The 17,802-nt window shown below is 41.0% G+C and overlaps 1 protein-coding gene across 3 annotated transcripts in view; it reads left to right on the forward strand.

Annotated features, from left to right (window-relative positions):
• The window catches only part of POPDC3 (popeye domain containing 3), a 29,959-nt gene that overhangs the window by 8,532 nt on the left and 3,625 nt on the right, over window positions 1-17,802 (forward strand). For all 3 annotated transcript variants that reach the window (XM_034765966.1, XM_034765964.1, XM_034765965.1), the window contains exon 2: window positions 16,922-17,651. In XM_034765966.1, the coding sequence (XP_034621857.1) occupies window positions 17,161-17,651 (491 nt within the window). In that variant the 5' untranslated portion in view covers window positions 16,922-17,160. The remainder of the gene's footprint in view (window positions 1-16,921; window positions 17,652-17,802) is intronic.

The following is a 17,802-nucleotide window of genomic DNA, read 5'->3' on the forward strand; positions in this document are numbered from 1 at the left end:
GGGGGGCGGGGCCGGGGCCCCGTGGAGTGTCCTCCTTCCGGAGGCACAAAATATGGTAACCCTAATATATGTTCCATTCTATATGCATCCGAAGAAGTGGGCTGTAGTCCATGAAAGCTTATGGTCTAATAAATTTGTTAGTCTCTAAGGTGCCACAAGTACTCCTGTTCTTCTTTTTGCGGATACAGACTAACACGGCTGTTACTCTGAAACCTAATCTCAGTGTTTACTTCTTGGTTTGGAAATAACCAACCATGCTGCATGCACTTCCTTTGTTGATGCACGAATTTTAGCATTGCCAGGGGGAGCTCATATGGCTAGGGATAGCTCAGTGGTTTGAGCATTGGCCTGCTAAACCAAGGGTTGGGAGTTCAATCCTTGAGGGGGGCCACTTAGGGATCTGGGGCAAAAATCAGTACTTGGTCCTGCTAGTGAAGGCAGGGGGCTGGACTTGATCACCTTTCAAGGTCCCTTCCAGTTCTAGGCGATAGGATATCTCCATTAATTTTTTTTAATACAAACTAATTAATTTTAAACTGAACTGTGTTTGCAAGGTTCAAGTGCAGTTCATTAACACAGCGGTAATCACTGAGAAAATATGCACTGTCGCTGCTTAGTAGATTCCTTTAAAACAGTTTAAAAGCTGTAATGTGTAAACAGGAATAACGTTTGATTTCACATTACTGTTTTCTTTGCAAAATGCAATAAATCCAAATCATTACGTTGTTTGACCAACACAGTATTAATCATGTTTAACATATGTGAATTTTATTCAAGCTTCCCCAAGTGCAAGTAATCCACCATACTTGAAAACAAAAGATCTGAATTGTTTCATTCTGTGCCAATAGGCTTCATGCACAATGTTCCCCCTGATCTAAAAAAAAGATGCCAACTAACCTATTGTTTATAACTCAGATTTCTACAAGAGAACTATGTGTTTTCTATGGGTTATTAGTCTCCATCCAAATTGGAAAAGAAACTATAATGATGTTTAAAATAAAATATTTAGATATCTCTAATATGGGTTATTGTCTGGTATGTTTTACAGTAATAAAGAAGCAATTATTCAATTATTGTAACTTACCTAAAATGTTAAACTACAGTAAATTGTTAAAATATTGAAGACAAAATATTTGTAATATCAAAAGCTTTCACTGTACATGGTGACACTTTTGATAAACCTTAAATAAATTATTCTATACTCATTTTTTTAAAATGCTGTGGCAGTTTAACAAGTTAGAGGAATGATACAATTAAAAATAGTATCCTTGATCTTGTTGCACATACAAATTCAACTAAGCTCAGTGAATTGAGAGTCCTGAGCCAGAGTACATCTAAATACTCACATGTTTGTTTAGGAACTTGTATAACTATGACTATTTAAACTATTCTGCCAGTGGTTGCTGTAGTACACTTCTGACATTCTGCTATAATATATTTTTTTTCCCTCAGAAAAGTTGACCTACATACACAGAAAAGGGCAACTTAAACTTGAAACAGGTTAAATTTTGTAAAAACAAGCTTTTATAAAGCTTGCCACTAGTGGAAGTGTTTCCACAACTATTACAAATCCAGTGAAAACATTTGCTCTTAAGCAAACAAGCAGTGTTTAAAACACAAACTTAAATGCACTAAGGGTCTGAAATGAAACTGACATAAACAAAAGTGAAGCTGAGTTGATTGATTTGTTCAAACTGAGAGAAATGCAAAATATAAATGAAGGGTATAAGTGAGAGCTAAATCCAGCCAACACATGCAGTTTTAACTAGTGCAGAAACCCACAGATCTTTCCCTCTGAATACTTAATATGCTCCAACTAAAGGGCAGTTTGCTTGAAGCCTGAATAAGCACAGTGTGCTATCGCTTTGCTTCTTGACTTAATTGAAAGGACTGAAGTATTAGAAGAGCAAACAGATCACACCTTAAGTTTTTCAGAAATTAGTGTTCCCAGTGTTCTATGCAGGTGAATAATTACTATTCAAAGTATACCACAGCTAAAGTATTCAGTGACAAATATATGGTGATATAATACTGTTATGAAAACAGTAATTTACATAAGCAATAAATGTTCTGTATGGACTCTGCAATGTACAGGGAACATCCCTCTCCCCAAACACACACTTTTCTGGATATGGTTGTTTCAAATAAAATTTACATTTTAGCTGATTAATTTTTGATATGAACGCATATTAGTATAGCCTGTATCACAATTTTGGCTTAATATTTCCTTGTTTTGGGGGAGAATTAATGGAATATTGCCATTCTAAGTATTAATTTTTAATAAGGGTTTTATTTTCTGATTTTAATTATTTCTTAAAGCCCTCCTCAAAACACGTCCACGAAGCCAGTTCAGTACCTGCAGAAATACTGTTGTTTGTTTTTAAAAAATACTGTTGTGCTATGTGATCACAGCTCTTATGTCGGATATGTTGATTTCTCACTAACTGATCTGGTTCTATTGAAGACATGGAAATTTTGCTATTTACTTCACAGGAAGCAACATGAACCCTTAAACTAAACTTTTCATACTTAGGAAATCAAATCTTGAATATTTTGTTTATTATTAAACCAAAAGTTCATCTTCTAATGGAAGTTTTGACTACGAGAATGGAAAAATCTCAGTGAAATTGTGGTGTTCCGATGTATTTATAAAATTGGATAAACTAGTACTAGGCACTTGTTAGAGTTGTACTAAATGGCAGAAGCTTTGCAATTAATAGCACTGATTTCCCTGTACTGAGGATAAACTGAATGGTGTCTGTATAGTGGCCATTGTATAGCCCTTGGAGCTGTATGTCCTGCACCTAGAGCAGAGGTGGGCAAGCCACATCCTGCGAGCCACATCCAGCCCGCGGGACCCTCCTGCCCAGCCCCTGAGCTCCTGGCCCGGGAGGCTAGTCCCTGGCCCCTCCCCTGCTGTTCCCCCTCCCCCGCCGCCAGCGCAATGCTCTGGGCAGCGGGGCTGCAAGCTTCTGGGGCAGTGCAGCTGCAGAGCCTGGCCTGACCCAGTGATCTGTGCTGTGCAGTGGCTGGCTCCAGCCGGGCGGTGCGGCTTTAGTGCCGCCAGCCACTGGTGCTCCAGGCAGCGCAGTAAGGGGGCAGGGAGCAGGGGGGTTGGATAAAGGGCAAAGGCATTCAGTGGGGTGGGCAGGGGTCGGGGCAGTCAGAGGGTGGAGAACAAGGGGGTTGAATGGGGGCAGGGGTACCGGTGAGGGCAGTCAGGAATGAGAGGAGGGGTTGGATGGGCTGGCAGGGGGCAATCAGGGGCAGGGATTCCAGAGGCAGTCAGGGGAAAGGGAGAAGGGATGGTTGGGGGGGCAGTGAGGAATGAGGGGGGGGTTGGATGGGCTGGCGGGGAGTAGTCGGGGGACAGAGAGAAGGGGTGGATGGATGGGGCAGGGGTCCCGGGGGGGGGGGCGTCAGGAATGAGAGGAGGGGTTGGATGGGGCGGCGGGGAGCAGTCAGGGGCAGGGATTCTGGGGTCGGTCAGGGGACAGGGAGTGTGGGGAGGAGGCTGGGACAAGGGTCCGGGGGGTGGGTGTCAGGGAATGTGGGGGCTTGGATGGGGCAGGAGTCCCGGGGAGGGGGCAGATAAAAGGTGGGGGCTGGGCCACAACCCCGTCCCCTAACCGGCCCTCCATACAATTTCCGAAATCCGATGCGGCCCTCAGGCCAAAAAGTTGTCCGCCCCTGACCTAGAGGAACTGTCAAGTAAGGAAATATCAAGGAACACACACACTGTTTGCTCTGCTCTGTCAAGTACTTTGTTCCATTAGTCTCAATACCCTTGTGGCAAAACTTACCAACAATTCTTGGCCTCCCAGGAATATTTCTCCCAAAATAATAGCAGAAGCAACTCTGATTATGGGGCCTGATCCTGCAAGCTCTCTCTGTGCAGAATTCCCATTGAAGTCAATGAGAATTTTGCATGTGGTAGGTTTTGGAGGACTGGGTTCATTGTGAACATATCCAGCTATAAATGCAGAGATTTTTTTCCATGGTCTTGGAGCCTATAAATCTTCCTGAGAAAATGGGTTCCATTTCCATGGTGGTATACATAAGAACGACCATACTGGGTCAGACCAAAGGTCCACCTAGCCCAGTATCCTGTCTTTCAACAGTGGCCAATGCCAGGTGCCCAAGAGGGAAGGAACAGAACAGGTAATCATCAAGTGATCCATCCCCTATCACCCATTCCCAGCTTCTGGCAAACAGAGGCTAGGGACACCATCCCTCTCCATCCTGGCTAATAGCCACTGATGGACCTATCCTCCATGAATTTATCTAGTTCTTTTTTTGAACCCTGTTATTGTCTTGGCCTTCACAACATCCTCTGGCAATGAGTTCCACAGGTTGACTGTGCGTTGTGTGTGGAACTTCCTTTTTGTTTGTTTTAAACCTGCTGCCTATTCATTTAATTTGGTGACCCCTAGTTCTTGTATTATGAGATGGAGTAAATAGGAAATAAGCAAGTGTTTTCTCCACACCAGTCATGTTCTGAGAAGGAGTAAATAACACTTCCTTATTTACTTTCTCCACACCAGTCATGATTTTATAGATCTCTATCATATCACCCCTTAGTTGTCTCTTTTCCAGTCTCATTAATCACTCCTCATATGACAGCCGTTCCATGTCCCTAATCATTTTTGTTGCCCTTTTCTGAAACTTTTCCAATTCCTATATATGTTTTTTGAGATGGGGCGACCACATCTGCCTGCAGAATTCAAGATGTGGGCGTACCATGGATTTATACAGCAGCAATATGATGTTATCTTTCTTATTATCTATCCCTTTCTTAATGATTCCCCAACATTTTTCCCTTTTTTGAACACTGCTGCATATTGAGTGGATGTTTTCAGAGAACTATCCACAATGACTGCAAGGTCTCTTTCTTGAGTGGTAATAGCTAATTTAGACCACATCATTTCATATGTATAGTTGATTATGTTTTCCAATATGCATTACTTTTCATTTATCAACATTGAATTTCATCTGCCACTTTGTTGCCTGGTCACCCAGTTTTGTGAGATCCTTTTGTAGCTCTTCTCAGCCTGCTTCTGACTTAACTATCTTGAGTAGTTTTGTATCATCTGCAAATTTTGCCACGTCACTGCTTACTCCTTTTTCCAGATCATTTATGAATATGTTGAATAGGACTGGGCCCAGTACAGCCCCTTGTGGGACACCACTATTTACCTCTCTCCATTCCAAAACCTGACCATTTATTCCTACTCTTTGTTTCCTATCTTTTAACCAGTTACCAATCCATGAGAGTACCTTCCTTCTTATTCCATGACTGCTTACTTTGCTTAAGAGCCTTTGGTGAGGGACCTTGTCAAAGGCTTTCTGAAAATCTAAGTACACTATATCCACTGGATCCCCCCTGTCCACGTGCTTGTTGACCCTCTCAAAGAATTCTAGTAGATTGGTGAGGCATGATTTCCCTTTACAAAAACCAAGTTAACTCTTTCCCAATACATGTATGTTCATCTATGTGTCTGACAATTTTGTTCTTTACTATAGTTTCAATGAGTTTGCCCGGTACTGAAGTCAGGCTTACTGGCCTGTAATTGCTAGGATCACCTCTGGAGCCTTTTTTAAAAATTGGCGTCACATTAGCTATCCTCCAGTCATTTGGTACAGAAACCGATTTAAATGATTGCAGAACTACTAACTGTAGTTTGTAACCTATTTCATATTTGAGTTCCTTCAGAACTCTTGGGTGAATACCAGCTGGTCCTAGTGACTTATTACTGTTTAGTTTATCGATTGTTCCAAAACCTCCTCTAATGACACCTCAATCTGTGACAGTTACTCAGATTTGTCACCTAAAAAGAATGGCTCAGGTTTGGGAATTTCCTTCACATCCTCAGCTGTGAAGACCAAGGCAAAGAATTCATTTAGTTTCTCCGCAATTGCCTTATTGTCCTAGAGTGCGCCTTTAGAATCTCGATCGTCCAGTGGCTGGTTGTTTAGAAGGCTTCCTGCTTCTGATGTATTGTATATATTCGTTCATAAGCTGAATATTTTTTGAAAAAAAGTGATGCATCAAAGAGGGGGGGTCGGCTTATAAATGGATCTACACCAAAATTTGATGATTTTAAATTCTATGGAATCATTTAATTGAATATCTAATACATTGTCGTTTTGTTTACTTGGAGCATCTGCAGGCATGGAGCCCCTCAGCTCCCTGTGGCCGCGGCTCGCCGTTCCCAGTGCTGCAAATCTGCATGACATTTGACCCATGCATTTCACAAAATGCTATGCCTTACAATCCAATCAGAAAAATACAATGAATGATAGTACTATAGCACTGGTGTCAGTCCGCTACTGTGTAATTTGATCTCTTCATGCATTTCTACCATTGGACCTCATAAGTCTTGAGCCAATATGAAAATATAATGTGCAGAATCGATGGAATCTCTAATAAAATTGAAATAGCCTGTTATCCCCACAGACATGCCAATCTACAGGGCTGCTTTGAAATAAACAACAATAATAATTTGATAGTGATAAAGCAGGTGACATTCCTGTATAAAGTCCTACAAAATCTATAACTACAATAATAATCTATTTTCATACTAGTATTTAAAATGAACAAGGATGAAATCAATAGAAAAAGATCTGCTTATCATGCAGTGTTCAAATTTAAAGTTGTTGAATATGCAGAAGCAAACAATAATTGTGCCGCTTCTCGTGAATTCTGTATCAATGAGAAGCAAGTAAGAGAATGGCGAAAAAATAAAACACCAAAAGACATGCCAAGAAGCAAGAAAAAATGTCCAACGAGGTGCACTTCATTTCCTGAGCTAGAGAAAGATCTCAATAATTGCGTTGTTGAATGTTGACAAAATGGGTACATTGTCACCAGAACTGGAATTCGTCTGCATGCTCTGCAAATGTCGAAAGATGACAATACAAGTCAGTAAAGCCGTCAATGTTTGTCGCATCAGCAGGTTGGTGTACTCAGTTCATGAATCGTCATGGTCTCTGTCTTCATCAGCGAACAAAGATAGCGCAAAAGCTGCTGAGAGAGCTGGAAGAAAAAAATCGAATCTTTCCAAAGGTTTATTATAAAATATTTAAAGGAATATGCATTTGAACTGTCACAAATAGGAAATATGGATGAAACACCGATGACATTCGATCTCCTGAGCAACAGAACAGTAACCGGTGTTGGTGAAAAAACAGTTTTAATTAAACCACTGGCCATGAAAAAATCCATTTTACGGTGGTTTTATCATGTTTGGTAAATGGATCAAAGCTCCCTCCTGTTGTTATTTTTAAAAGAAAAAACATGAAAGTTCCTGCTGGTGTCATCGTATGTGCACATGAAAAGAGATGGATGGATGAAAGTGGGACTATTGAATAGCTGGAAAAAGTGTGGAATAAGAGACCAGAAGCACTTTTCAAGAAACCCGCTATGCTCGTTTGGGACATGTTCATGGCACACAAGATGGATGAGGTGAAAAATGTGGCCAAAAATATGAAAACTACTTTGGCTGTAATACCTGGAGGCTTAACTTGAGTTCTACAACCACTTGATGTCTGCCTGAACAACCCCTTTAAAGACAGGCTATGCAAAATGTGGTCTGAATGGATGTGCTCAGGCATGGCCAAGTTGACAAAAAGCAGGAATCTTATGAAGCCTGAAATCAATCAAGGTCGCCCAGTGGGTGTCCATTCCCTCAGAAATGTAGAAAAATCATTTAGGAAATGCTGTATCAGCAACACACTTGATGGGTCAGAAGATGATGCCATATTTGATGATGACACAACAGAGGCTGATGATGAGAAGGAATCTGAGTCTGAAGACGACACTGCCGACATCTACGATGACAATGCAGCTGTAGCTGTGACTGAAGCCAAGTTTAATGAACTGTTTGGTGAATCAGAGACTGATTCAGACTTTGAAGGATTTTAAGACTTTTTAAAGTCTCATATTGTTCTAAGTTACTTATTTTAAACATCCATTTACAGATTTTAAATATTGACTGTAATTTTGAAGGTGAATACATATTTGTTCAGTTATTATTATTATAACTTATATTTTTTTCATTAGATTACATTAAAATAATTCTAGCAAAACTTTTGAGTGTTTCTTGTGATGCCAGCTTTTAAAATATAGCAGAGGTTGGCAAACTTTGGCTCACGGCCTGTCAGAGTAAGCTGCTGGCAGGTCGGGACATTTTGTTTACCTGGAGCGTTCACAGGAATGGAGCCCCTCACCTCCCAGTGGCCGCGGTTTGCTGTTCCCAGCCAATGGGAGCTGTGGAACTCCTGCACGGCAAACCGCAGCCACTGGGACCTGAGGGGCTCCATGCCTGTGAACGCTCCAGGTAAACAAAACGTCAAGGCCCGCTAGAGGCTTACCCTAACGGGCCAGGAGCCAAAGTTTGCCAACCCCTGAAATATAGGGTCGGCTTATGAAAGGGTCTTAAAATTTTTGCTATTTTTACCTAACCATCTTGGGGGGGGTGGGGGTCGGCTTATAAACGAACGAGCCAATGACCGAGTATATACAGGACTTAAAAAAATGTTTGCCTTTTCTTTTTGAGTCTTTGGCTACCTGTTCTTCAAATTCTTTTTTAGCCTTCTTAATTATATTTTTACACTCATTTGCCAGAGTTTATGCTCCTTTCTATTTTCCTCACTAGGATTTAACTTCCACTTTTTAAAGAATGTCTTTTTGTCTCGCACTGCTTCTTTTACTTTGTTGTCTAGCCAAGGTGGACCTTTTTTGGTTCTCTTACTATGTTTTTTAATTTAGGGGTATACATTTAAGTTGAGCCTCTATTATGGTGTCTTTAAAAAGTTTCCAGGGATTTCACTTTTGGCACTGTACCTTTTAATTTCTGTTTTAACTAACATCCTCATTTTTGTGTCATCCCCCTTTCTGAAATTAAATGTTACAGTGTTGGGCTGCTGTGGTGTTTTTCCCTGCCAGAGGGATTTTAAATTTAATTATATTATGGTTAGTATTACCAAGCAGTCTAGCTATATTCACCTCAGATCTTGTGCTGCACTTAAAACTAACTCAAGAATTGCCTCTCCTCTTGTGGGTTCCACAACTAGCTGCACCAAGAATCAGTTATTTACCTCTTATGAGTTTGTGATGCCATTTGATAAGTTGGTAAACTAAACCCTGGTATAAATAGGAAGTGAATTGACCGTGCAGAAGAGAGATGTTTTGAGGGACTTCATAAGGTTGAAGTATTTTAAATGCTTGTCATTTTGTGGAACATTTTCATAAACATTTTTAGTCAAACTGAAATAGGAGGTGTAGCGGGGTGGACACCCGCTCCTGCCCTGAGAGGTTGGAAAAGCCCTGCAGAGGGCTGGGGCTGGGCAAGGTAAAACCCTGGCTGATTGGGGGAAGTTGCTGCAGCTGGGCCACACCCTAATCAGAGCCCAGGTGGCCTGTATAAAAGCAGGGAGCCAGGAGCTCAGGCAGAGTTTCTGCATTCAGGGAGGGAAGGGCCTGGCTCAGGGAGCTAGACGTAGGGTATCTGTAGTGGAGCAGGGCTGGGGAAAGGCCGAGGAGCTGGGGAGCTCCAGCCTGGGGAGCTCCAGCCTGGGAAGACCCAGGCTGCGGCCTAGTATTGGACCAAGGGGTACTGGGGTTGCAAAGGGCAGCCCAGGGTTAGGCCAAGGCAGCAGGTCCAAACCCTCCTTGCCAGTGATGAGTCTGCCCCAGGGAGCGGGAGCTAGTTGGTGACTGGCAGTGGCCTAGTGCTGAGGCAAGGTGGGGATAGTGGGTGGAGGTTCCCCAGGGCGGGGAGACCCAGATCTGTGGGGTACTGCCAGGGGGCAGCATCCCAGTAATAGGGGCACCGGGTCCTGGGAGGGACACGGGCGCCAGAAGAGGACAGGCAGATCACCGGCCTGCAAAGGGTGCTCCAGAGGCTGGTGAGCTAATTCCCTGGACGACCAGCAGGAGGCGCCGCAGGGGTGAGTCCGAACCCCTCTTACAGGAGGAAACTCTATTGACTTCAGTAACCCTTCAAGGGCAGGTCTTCACTACAGGGGGGGTCGATTTAAGATACGTAAATTCAGCTACGTGAATAGCGTAGCTGAATTCGACCTATCGGAGCCGACTTACCCCTGTGAGGACGGTAGCAAAATCGACTCCGCGGCTCCCCGTCAACGGCACTTACTCCCACCTCCGCTGGTGGAGTAAGAGCGTCGATTCGGGGATCGATTGTCACGTCCCGACGAGACGCGATAATTCAATCCCTGAGAGATCGATTTCTACCCGCCGATTCAGGTGGGTAGTGTAGACCTAGCCTAAGACTAAGGAATTTAAGGTCAGGAACTTTATCAAGATAGTACAAGTGACACTGGATTTGTGGTGTTTGGCCCTGTGTATTAATCTTGATATCCCCATGTATAGTTCTATGTCTTGACAATGTACTGCTTTACTTTAGAGATTTTGGCTTAGGTTCATTAAAAGATAGACCAATCTGTGTTTACAGGAGTTACAAAAGCTTTGAGTTAACTGGTATTGGCCTTCCAAACCACTGGAATTCTATGGCTGCATTGTGTCAGTTTCCGTTGCATAACATAATAAATGCTCCATGTTGTGTGAACTAAGTAGTAGTACCAATCGATGACCTTATTTACATCATACAGGCAGAGTCCCCCATAATATTTTGACCACAATCTCATTCAAAACGCAGCAGTTTACTTCATAGGAATTGGTATTGTATTAATTTGACAATTGGTAGACGGGGTATCGTTGACACTAAGCTAGAAATATCTGTGTTATCAAAAGTAAAGTAAAAAACAACATAGGACCAGGTTGTCTTAAAAAAATCCTTTAAAAAATCACTTGTTCTGCAGTTGACTAGCAGCATTCTCACTGCACTGCCAAAGAATTTCAGAATAGAAGACTCCATAGCCATGTGCTTCTGTCAATTCTGTTTCTTTGAGTTCAACAATCCTATATTTTGACTCTACTTGTAGTGCCTAATGATCTCTCCATCTAATTAACTTAAGAATTTTTATTTGTAGCAGAGATTACTCTTATCAACTCACTTGGTAAAAGTGCCAAAATCTGCATTTAGTTATATTTCTGTAGTAACTCCATTGACCCCAAGATTTACACTAGTGTGACTGAGAACAGAATTTGGAGAATGGCTCATCTTAAAGCTCTAGGATATCTCTTCTACAGGATTTAGGATCCAATAGTGCCACATGGCTCCCCCCTTTTAACACACACACCAAAAAAAACCAGCGTGCTGTGGAAAAAAGATCGTACCCCACCACCACCACACACACGCACACTCTTGCAGATCTTAGGACTCAGAGAGGGCCAGACCTCCAAAACTTCTCATCAGTACTGCCCCACTATATTTCTCTCAGCTCTTCTAGATTTCACCATTTTAGCAGCCATGTCTTGGAATCCTGCAGCTAATGTTCCTTTTTTAGTAAACTAAAGGAATTAAAGCTCAGCAGCTAATAAATGTGCTATTGTGATATATTCCATGCACCTCTATGAATTGTCATTTCAAGGGTGGTACTTCTGAACTGCTGGATCCACTCAGCACACCAGTAGCACTTCCTCTAAGTATTGACTTCAGTGGTTCCTGGAAAAATCAGTTCCATTCGATGTCCCAAGAAATCTAGTATTTGCAATAGGTTTCTCTTTTTCCTAGTAAAACAGCAGTGGAACTGACATTTAAAGTTGGGTATTTTTCACTTTTAATTACATCACTGATGAATTTTGATTTTACACTTCCTACTGATGCTAGGCTCCTTTTGGATAAGTATATTTTGTTTTAAAATCTGACACAGAAGCCATTGTTTTTAAATTCTGGTGATCTCACAGAGCTCAGATATTCAGTGGCTTTTCCTGGGAATAAATCAGAATGTGCAAAATGAATCCTGAAAGTGTTAAACAGCATCGTGTATATTATAACATGTAGGCTATAACTCTAAAGCTTTGTTACACACTGTTCTCTTTGTGGTTGCTTTTGAGAAATTCTTTCTATATTGTCATGCTTGTAGTACAAGAGCAAGTTCCTTTGTATACAGAGGCACCCTTAAACTGTGCGGCTTTACTTCTACTTGACAGATTTTTTGCATGTCATTGCTGAAAAGTGTCATTTTACATGTGATGAAAAAGGAACACCCTGCACTACGCTTATGTTCCATATTGACTCATTCAGGGCCAGATCCTTTACCCCAGAAGTCAGTAGATGCTTTGCCATTGACTTCAGAGAGTACAGAAGCATGTGACCTAGTTTGTGCCAATAAAATTTCAAATATTAAGAAGCAATCCTTACCATGTTGGGAAAAGTTATTTGTAAAATAAAAAAAAAAAAGCAAACAAAAAAAGCTAGATCATGCCCTTCCTAGGAAGGGAACATTTCTAGTATCTCCGTAGGGTCATCCACTCAGTGAGGCGGAGATGGTGGCTAGCCATAGGTCCGACATTATGCAAGTAGGCTGGAGATCCCCGCCCTCCTCCCCCCCCGAACATGCTTGAAGACTTCGTGTGTGACTGGAAAGCTCCACCATTTTTTACACCAGCAGTTCTTATGCTGCTACTGTTTCCCTTGCTATGGGCATGATCCAGAGTGCATTGAAGTGAATGAGAGTCTTTCCATTTACTTCAGTGGGCTTTGGATCAGATCCCCTGGCTGCATATTCAGACCTTCTCTGCAGGTTGTTAATTCTGGCATGAACCAGCATTTACCTCTGTGAGATTGTCAGAGTTGAACTCCCTACACCAGAGAATCATGCCATCTAGTGCAGAGGTTCTCAAACTGTGGTCTGTGAGCTCTATTCAGGTGGTCCGTGGATAGTTCCCTCTAAGGTGCATGCCTGGGCGGCCGCACACAAGAAAATGAAGGGCCACCCACCTAATTAGAGGAGGCACAGGCGTGGCTCCACTAATCAGGTGCCTGGGCCCTGGAGAAGATGCACATGTAAGCTGGCCTTGGGGGGGGGGCAGAGGGGGTAGGTGGGAGGGGGCAGTGGGGGGAGAAGAGAGGGGGGGGGGAATTTGGGACGTGCAGGGCTGCAGTGGCAAGAGAAAGAGACGACTTTCCCTAGCTCTAGGGCTGCGGCTGCTGGGAAAAGACTTCCCTCCTTCCCAGCCCCAGCTCTGTGGCTGCTGTGGTGGGGGATATCCGCCTCCTTCCCAGCCCCAGCTCAGGGGCTGCCGCGATGGGGGGAGAGAGGGCACGTCCATTGCATTAGAAAGGTAAGACTACTGATATTAAAATATGAGTTGTGTGCTTTTTATTTATAGAACAAAAAAAGTTAATTATGAAAGGTTTGTTTGTTTTTATAGCGCTTTTATCCAAAGCACTTTACAATAGTTAGCTAACGGTACAAACAACCTTTGGAAAGATCATTAAGTGGTCCACCGAGACCCTCAGCAATTTTCAAGTGGTCTGTGAAAAAAATAAAAGTTTGAGAACCACTGATGTAGCATGTTCCTTGGATCTACCCGCTTGGCTGCCAACAGACATTCCCTCCTCCCCAAGTTCCATTTCCAGCAGATCTGCCTCAACACATGTTGTTTACAGGAGGGCCTTCCCAACTGGTAGCGCCATTCTTTTGGTATTTATAGGCCTCATTTAAAAAGTTACTACTTGATGTGAGATTTGATAGGGTTTGAATATAAGTCAAACTTATCAATACTCTGCTTTTGATGGAATAATAGTAGAAATATTAGCACTATTTGTTAAGTGATACCAGATATTAGGACTTGCATTAGTCATACTATCGATTTTCAACATTTTATGAATCACATTAGTTTATTATGTTACACTTATTAAATGTGCCCTTTCAGATGTCTCAGGACACAGAATGTACACTAGAACATATTTCTGTTGGCCATATAGTAAAGAAATTTTACATGTTTATGTATAATGTAAAGTTAGTAATATTTTAGGGGAGGTTTCATGGTGAAGCAATGTTTACATAGTGGTGTAATATTGGGCCAAATCTACATGGGAATATTCAAGAAAGTTAAGGCAAGTCAACTAAAGATGCTGTGCACATAAGTTAAAACTTATTTAACATCAATGTGGATGATTGGGTTTTATTTTCTTAAATATGAACACATCACTGTGGTGTTCTACTCTCTCTACTGGCTCCCCATAGAATACAGTGTCCTGTTTAGATCTCTGCCCTAATCTTCAAAGCCCTCCATTGGATTGGCCCTGTCTATCCAAGAGATTGCCTCTCACTCTGCCAACATGACTTCCCAGGGCAGTGATATTCAGTTGGAACAATGAAACTGCCAGTCAACAGAGGGAGGCTCATGAGAGCAGGAGACAGCTTTCACAGGAGCTGGACCTAGCCTGTGGAACCCTTGCCCTCAAAAGATAAGAGTGACCCCCCAGATCTCACGGTTAAATGTAAAACTCATTTGTTTTTCTTAGCTTTCTCTCAATCAGTTCTCCTCTCTCATACTCTGTAAACAAAATCCCCCAAAATACAAATTAATCAAGCTATTGCTCCAACGGACTGGGGGAGTTTTGTTCTTATTTCTATTTCTAAATACTTAGAGGATCACCAGTACTGCAGTGATGGGAGGCCATAGATACATAGAACACACTTGGAAATCTGAATTGAAATTCAACCCCAACTGATTATCCTATTAAAATATTAACAAGAATATTTTGGTACTTCCTCCTATTTTTGGTATTAATGAAACTTGTGTTGCACTGATATCATCCTTACAATATTGAATTTTGCTCCTTAAATTTTGACTTTTTTGTTTATACATGGTACATAGTTAAAAAAATTAATAAGCAGTGTTCTTGATTGTTGGCATATAATTAGTAAGGCTATTGACATAGCTATAAAATAACCCCCACCACACACAATCTCTTATTAATTTGAGTAAGGAATCAATCCGATCTCATCTTTCATGCCAAACTTGTCATTCCTTCAGTGCCCTAAAAGGACTATTGCTGAAAATCTGACAATTAGGGCTGCTGATTAATCACAGCTAACTCATGCAATTAACTCAAAAAAATTAATTGCAATTAATCTATTTTAATTTTACTGTTAATAGAATACCAGTTGAAATGTATTAAATTTTTTGGATGTTTTTCTACATTTTCATATATATTCTGCGTTGAATTGATTTCAAAGTATATATTTTTGATTATAAATATTTGCACTGTAAAAATGATAAAGAAATAGTATTTTTCAATTCACCTTATACAAGAACTGTAGTGCAATCTCTTTGTCGTGAAAGTGTAATTTACAAATGTAGATTTTTTTTTTAACATAACTGCACTCAAAAACAAAACAATGTAAAATTTCAGAGACTACAAGTCCACTCAGTCCTACTTCTTGTTCAGTCAATTGCTAAGACAAACAAGTTTGTTTACATTTACAGGAGATAATGCCCTCTTCTTATTTACAATGTCACCAGCAAGTGAGAAAGGGTATTTGCATGGCACTTTTGTAGCTGGCATTGCAAGGTATTTATGTGCCAGATATGCTAAACATTCGTATGGCCCTTCATGCTTCGGCCACCATTCCAGAGGACATGCTTCCATGTTGATGACACTTGTTAAAAAAAAAAAAAGTGTTAATTACATTTGTGACTGAACTCCTGGGGGGAGAATTGTCTGTTCACTGTTCTGTTTTACCTGCATTCTGCCATATATTTCATGTTATAGCAGTCTTGGATGATGACCCAACACATGCTGCTCATTTTAAGAACACTTTCACTGCAGACAAAATGCAAAGAAGGTACCAATGTAAGATTTCTAAAGATAGCTACAGCACTCAACCCAAGATTTAAGAATCTGAAATGCTTTCCAAAATCTGAGAGAGATAAGGTGTGGGGCATACTTTCAGAAGTCTTAAAAGAGCAGCACTCTGAGGCAGAAACTACAGAACCCGAACCACCAAAAAAGAAAATCAACCTTCTGCTGCTGGCATCTGACTCACATAATGAAAATGAACATGGGTCGGTCCTCACTGCTTTGGATTGTTATTGAGCAGAACCCATCATCAGCATGGACGCAAGTCCCCTGGAATGGTTGTTGAAGAATGAAGGGACATATGAATCTTTAGTGCATCTGGCACATAATTATCTTGCAACGCCAGCTACAGCAATGCCATGCGAATGCCTGTTTTCACTTTCAGGTGACATTGTGAACAAGAAGTGGGCAGCATTATCTCCTGCATATGTAAAGAAACTTGTTTGTCTGAGCGATTGGCTGAACAAAAAATAGGACTGAGTGGACTTGTAGGCTCTGAAGTTTTACATTGTTTTATTTTTGATTGCAGCTTTTTTTGTACATAATTCTACATTTCTAAGTTCAACTGTCATGCTAAAGAGACTGCACTACAGTACTTGTATTAGGTTAATTGAAAAATATTATTTCGTTTGTTTTTTACAGTGCAAATATTGGTAATAAATATAAAATGAACACTGTACACTTTGTATTCTGTGTTGCAATTGAAATCAATATATTTGAAAATGTAGAAAACATCCAAAAATATTTAAATAAATAGTATTCTATTATTGTTTAACAGTGCGATTAATCACAATAATTTTTTTTAATCACTTGACAGACCTACTGACAATATGTTATTAAGAAAGAGATCTAAGACAAGGAAATATTTATTTATTTTATTTTATTTTTTGGGGGGGGGGGGGCTAGAAATAAGGTATGCATATTTTTAACAGTGAGAGTAATTAACCATTAGAATAAGTTATCTAGGATGGAGTTCCCCCTCACTTGAAGTCTTTAAGCCAGAAGTTATGATGAGCTTGATGCTGGAGTCACTTGGTGAAATTCTGTGACTTGTATTATGTAAGAGGTCAGATTAGATGAACATAGTGCCCATTTCTGGCATTAAAATCTGTGAAATCTTGTCTGAGCTAACTTATGCAAATGTTTGTATAAATGCTCCTCTCTTTTCTTCACTTGGCCAGATCAGATCATGTTATGGATCCAACCAAATCGGAAGGATACGTGAGCCGGTGAGAAAGAACATGGACTTCTGAGAACACTAACTTCCTAGATGCTTAAAATAGAAGAGCCTGGGATTATGGTGATCAGTTACCAATGGCTACAAAGATGAAAAAGCAATGGACCCCTCTACCTGTACCTGTATAAATAAAGTTTTAGAAGGCAGAGAGAACTTAAACTGAACCAAATAATTATTTCAGCCATGGGAGAAAATGAAAGTTTTTGGGAGAGCTTGATATATGCACATCCTACCTGTGTAGCCTGGAAGCAAGAGCCAGAAGGATCTATCTACCATCTAGCTAGTATTCTATTTGTTGTTGGCTTCATGGGAGGAAGTGGATTCTTTGGGCTAATGTACGTCTTCAGTTTGCTTGGACTGGGCTTTCTCTGCTCTTCTGTATGGGCTTGGCTGGATATATGTGCTGCTGATATATTCTCCTGGAATTTTGTCCTCTTTGTGATATGCTTCATACAATTTATTTATGTTACTTACCAAGTTCGGAGTGTTTCCTTTGAAAAAGAATTCCAGGAACTCTACAGTTCTCTTTTTCAGCCTCTGGGAATCTCCTTGACTGTTTTTAGGAAGATTGTCTTGTGTTGTGATGCAGAAGTGGTTACTTTGGAGAAGGAGCATTGTTATGCAATGCAAGGCAAAACACCTATTGATAAACTCTCTATGCTTGTGTCTGGAAGGTTTGTATCAGTTTGTTCGTATCTATTTACAGGGTGGGTTTTTTTCATCCTTCCAAATATAAAAGTTAACAGTAATTTAGGGTTACCATACGTCCGGATTTTCCCGGACATGTCTGGCTTTTTGGGCTCCAAATCCCCGTCCGGGGGGGAA

Source organism: Trachemys scripta, chromosome 3 (assembly GCF_013100865.1).
Source record: "Trachemys scripta elegans isolate TJP31775 chromosome 3, CAS_Tse_1.0, whole genome shotgun sequence".
Classification (NCBI taxonomy): domain Eukaryota; kingdom Metazoa; phylum Chordata; order Testudines; family Emydidae; genus Trachemys; species Trachemys scripta.